Genomic DNA, 4,691 nt, shown 5'->3' with positions numbered 1-4,691 from the left:
ACATCCCCTGATATCACTTCCGGGTCTGGGGAAATTTTTGTGCTGGACATTCTTATTCTTACAATCATGAACAATTATGATAACATTTTTCTAGTAAATGAATGAGATCCATTATCTGGAAACCTGTTATCCAAAAAGCTCCCATAGACTCCATTTTAATCAAATGACTCCCACTTTTTAAATTAATAAAACAATAGCTTGTACTTGATCCCAACTAAGATATAATTAATCCTTATTGGAGGCAAAACCAGCCTATTGGGTTTATTTAATGTTTAAACGATTTTGTAGCAGACTGAAGATATGGAGATCTAAATTATGGAAAGATCCCTTATCTGGAAACCCGCAGGTCCTGAGCATTCTGGATAACAGGTCCTGTACCTGTATTGATCTTATTAAGACAAGGTTTAACAGGATTAAAAGAAGAGCACATGAATTTAAAAATTAATGGTAAAACTATTAAACAATATAAGTCTATCCTCTGGCTGATTCTTGTTATTGCATTAACTATCAGTGGATCTTTTTCACCTATTTTGAGATTGGCCATGTTTGCAAATGGACATAAGAGAATTTAAAAACAAGCACTATTGGTTAACCCTGGTTTCATTTGGTGTTTGTCTTTCCCTACATCAACCACCTGCTAACTCGACTCCCCATAAACATAAACGATTAGGTGTATCTGCCATTGTACCATCCCAATCCCAAACCATGTAGTATATTACTCAAGACATTTGACTTAAAATAAAAAGGCAAAAGAGACCATACAAGTTTTGAACATTTATTTTAAGTTGTCACAGGATATAACAATTTCATTTATATTCATATTATTATAGATATCATTAAAGAGAATCAAGAACATCGCAGTGTAAAATAGAGCTTCCACAAAGGTATAAAGGATCCCTTTTAACTGCACAAAGTGCTGGTAATTATCTGATTGGCTTGTCCATATCTGAAGCCACAAATTATTTCATACTTTGGGCAAAGTTCATAAGAATTTGACAGTTGAGTCTCCTCAGGGGTTACAGGCCAAAAATCTCAGTCTTTTCCTCCAGACTTCAAGGAACTGGCATTTTTTTATCAGGCACCCGCTTTCGCCAGGCGATTTCTTTAGCACCATCAGTCTGTCTGTCTGTATACCGATCTTGGGATCCATCAGTTGCATCCACAGTCTTCAACAATCATATCTTCATGGTGCTTTAGAACCACTTCATTATCCTCATACATCAGCATGGACAAGGGACTCATCTTCACTGGGACACAAGAATTGCATTCAACTCTGTCAGAATCGTACAGCTTGACCAAACTCTGCAAAAATAAGAATGCAAAAAAGAAACATTAGTAAAAAAACATTATATATTTTATATCAACATTGACTAATAAATATTTGGGAAAAACAAATGCAAAGGATATCAATAAGAAACTGTTAAGACCTGGTAGTCAAGGAAGTTATCAGAAAGATGTTCTTCTGCTTAGGAAGGATTTTAGAAAGGTTTCTAACTTTTTTCTAACCAGAAAAACATCAGAGCAGCCTCTTTCTTTCTCCTGACAACTTCCTTGACTACTTGGTGGTCAGACTGGTGGGAAAATGACCAGCAGGTGGCGCTGTTGTAACAAAATTCATTCATATTAACAGTACATGTAAAATAAATGAATGTACATTGCAAACATTCTTAAAATAGCAGTCTCAACAATTTTACATTAGCTTATTTTTAAGGTTTACTTATGCTTCAAATCAATAAATAGGTTGCAAAATAAATAATAAATAAATAAAGACACATGCTTAGTAGTGCTTAGCTTGGGGATATAGATATTTTAGACTCTATACTGGGAATAAACCCATATATTGTAATATATAAAGAAATTAAAAGTTTTCTCTTACCTTAATGTAAGCATGATTTGTTGGCTTGAAGCTTTCATTTAGGGGTATTGGGCAGGACCCCTCACATCGGAATGCATTGAATCTCTTTGGATAGATGATATGATGACCCCATCCAATCTTGTCAAAGTCAACAATCATGTCGACCCTCCTGCACAGGGGCTTTCCATTATCCTTTGGCCTGGACAGAAATTTGTTCCTCATGATGCTATGCTGTACATTTCTGTTCCTCTTGTGCCTTCTGGTGCCAGGGAAACTGGTACTTTCCTCAATCTTGACGTACTTAGACGATTCCACTGTTTTAATGAGGCTCTGATGAGAATCGCTCATGGCAGAAGGTTTGTCTTTAGCGAACACCACCAACATGACTCTCTCCGCAACAACATTCGTACAGCTAATCTTCCTGGCTGTCCTGGACATGTTCTTGGTTCGGAGATAACCTTCACTCTCAAAGTGGTCCCTGAGCTGGAGATAGTTCTGCATCATTTTTGTGATATTAAAAACCTTCCAGGAGGAACCTTGTGCAACAGATGGATCATACTGGAAAGACCCCAGGAAGAAGTTCTCGTGACGGTCTTTGGTGTGGTAGATCTCAATGGTCACATTGTGAGATTTCTCAAAAAAAGGCATGTGAATTCTTAACTCAGCCAAATTCAACTCATTGCTGCTAGAGATAGATGACATGTCAAAAGATAATGCCCAGTGATTATCCACTTCAACACAACCTGGAAAAGACACAAGGAGAGACAAAAATGAGCATCATCATTATTTAATTCAGAAAATACAGGAAGAGAATAAATATATTCAGTGAAATCAGTAGTATAATGCAGGTTACTTTATCTGGAATTATCCAAACTACATAGAAAACTATTAAGAAACCTTCAAAAATGTATATTTATAACTATGCGTTAGTATTGCCAACATATGTAAAACAATGCAAAAATAACAGATGCTTAATAATATTAGAAATATATTGTAATTACTTTTTGAGATGAGACTCAGGACAGCATCGGATTCCTGAAGAGCAGGGTGTTCCAAAACTGAAAGGTCTGTAGCATTCCCCATGATGAGAGTCTGGTAGAGTTCCATCATGTAAAGAGGATACTTCATACCCTGAGAATGTCTGTTCCCATAAATGCTAGTAGATGGTCTCAGTGCCACTTTAGATCGTGTCAGAACAGGAGTAGGAATTCCCTGGACAAGGGAAAAGATGATGCTGGACAAGACTAAGTTCACTAGGGCCATCTTGTTCTCTTGGAGCTGGATCTTGTCCTCTTGGAGCTGGAGAGATGTTTCTTGTTCATGGGGCTCTTGAAAACTGAAATGAAGCCCTGTGATTTCCCAGGCCTTATATACAGGTAAACCCTGAGCTGTCACAGACCTTCACACCTGTCAGCCTTTCATCTACCTCACACCTCAGATATGAAGGACCAAGGCCAAACTCATGTTACCTGTCCTCTACTGTTATGCTAATAACCCTGGGGATTACTCACATATACAGAAGCACAGATACTAGTATATGGAATAGTTTACTCAGAATAGTTCAGTCTGGGTATCTATATAAAAACATTCTGTGAGGTTTTACATTCAGTGTAAAAATAGATAAAAAATTAAAGAGCTTCATGAAAACGGTATCTTCACGTATAAAGACAAAAGCACAAATAAATACACTCTTTTAAACTTATATACAGGTATAGGATCCCTGATCTGGAAACCAGATATCCAGAAAGCTCTGAATTACGGAACGGCTGTCTCCCATAGACTCAATTTTATCCAAATAATCTAAATTTTTTAAAATGATTTCCTTTTTCTCTGTAATAATAAAACAGTAGCTTGTACTTGATCCCAACTAAGATATAATTAATCCTTATTGGAAGCAAAACCAGTGTATTTAATGTTTAAATGAATTTCTAGTAGACTTAAGGCATGAAGACCCAAATTACGGAAAGATCCATTATCTGGAAAACCCCAGGTCCCGAGAATTCTGGATAACAGGTCCCATACCTGTATAATATATGTAATTATAAATCTAACTATATTTTGTTTCTACTCTTCTAATCATAATCTGTGATTTTGTTGTAAGAGTCACTAATAATGCTTGTAGATACATGTATGAGACCTATTATCTAGAATGCTCGGAACCTGGGGTTTTCTGGATAACGGATCTTTCTGTAATTTGGGTCTTCATACTTTAAGTCTACTAGAAAATCATTTAAAGGTTAAATACACTCAATAGGCTGGTTTTGCTTCCAATAAGGATTAATTATATCTTAGTTTGGATCGAGTACAAGCTACTGTTTTATTGTTACAGATAAAAGGGAAATCATTTTTATAAAATTTGGGTTATTTGGATAAAATGGAGTAGACGAAAGATGGCCTTCCCATACTTCAGAGCTTTCTGGATAATGTACGGTATATATTTAAATATGCTTGAATTAAAGAGAGAAACCCTGAATTTAATATATAAAAATAATATATGAGTATGTCTGGAGAAAGAGAGTTGGAGTTTAAAATGGAGTGAGAAGAAGTATACTTTGATCCTATATTTCAAAAGGCCCATTTGTGGCACTTATAGGGGAGGAGCATTGAACTGGTGTGAGACCTGCACCCATAGGTGTCACCTGGTAACACTTTTACTTTCCCTGTCTCAGATGGGATTATGATTTGCCACTGTGTCTGTTTCAACCAAAACTAGACAGAATAATGCTAGTGTTCTAAGTATAGTAGTTCAATACTTTAAACCTCTTTAACCTATGTCATCTTTAATCTGTAATATAGAAATGCCAAAATTAAAGACAACTTGCTTTAAAAATAATTC

The 4,691-nt window shown here is 36.0% G+C and overlaps 1 protein-coding gene across 1 annotated transcript; it reads right to left on the bottom strand.

Annotated features, from left to right (window-relative positions):
* Nucleotides 1-1,149: 1,149 nt before the first annotated feature.
* nodal6.L (nodal homolog 6 L homeolog) lies at nucleotides 1,150-3,118 on the bottom strand. Its single transcript, NM_001085564.1, has 3 exons — nucleotides 2,857-3,118; nucleotides 1,877-2,598; nucleotides 1,150-1,302 (listed from the first exon to the last, which is right to left on the bottom strand). The coding sequence occupies exons 1-3, from the start codon at nucleotides 3,116-3,118 to the stop codon at nucleotides 1,150-1,152; spliced, it is 1,137 nt and encodes a 378-aa protein (NP_001079033.1).
* Between the last annotated feature and the right edge of the window lie 1,573 nt (nucleotides 3,119-4,691).

Source organism: Xenopus laevis, chromosome 3L (assembly GCF_017654675.1).
Source record: "Xenopus laevis strain J_2021 chromosome 3L, Xenopus_laevis_v10.1, whole genome shotgun sequence".
In the NCBI taxonomy this organism is placed as follows: Eukaryota; Metazoa; Chordata; class Amphibia; order Anura; family Pipidae; genus Xenopus; species Xenopus laevis.
The sequence above is the reverse complement of the archived record's forward strand: the minus strand, read 5'-3'. Positions and strand labels throughout refer to the sequence as shown.

Coding starts and splice junctions, on each gene's coding strand:
- nodal6.L (NM_001085564.1), bottom strand. CDS start 3,118: ATGGCCCTAGTGAACTTAGTCTTGTCCAGCATCATCTTTTCCCTTGTC. Junction 2,599..2,856: donor CCTGAGTCTCATCTCAAAAA/GTAATTACAATA, acceptor TGTCTTTTCCAG/GTTGTGTTGAAGTGGATAAT. Junction 1,303..1,876: donor CAAATCATGCTTACATTAAG/GTAAGAGAAAAC, acceptor TTATTTTTGCAG/AGTTTGGTCAAGCTGTACGA.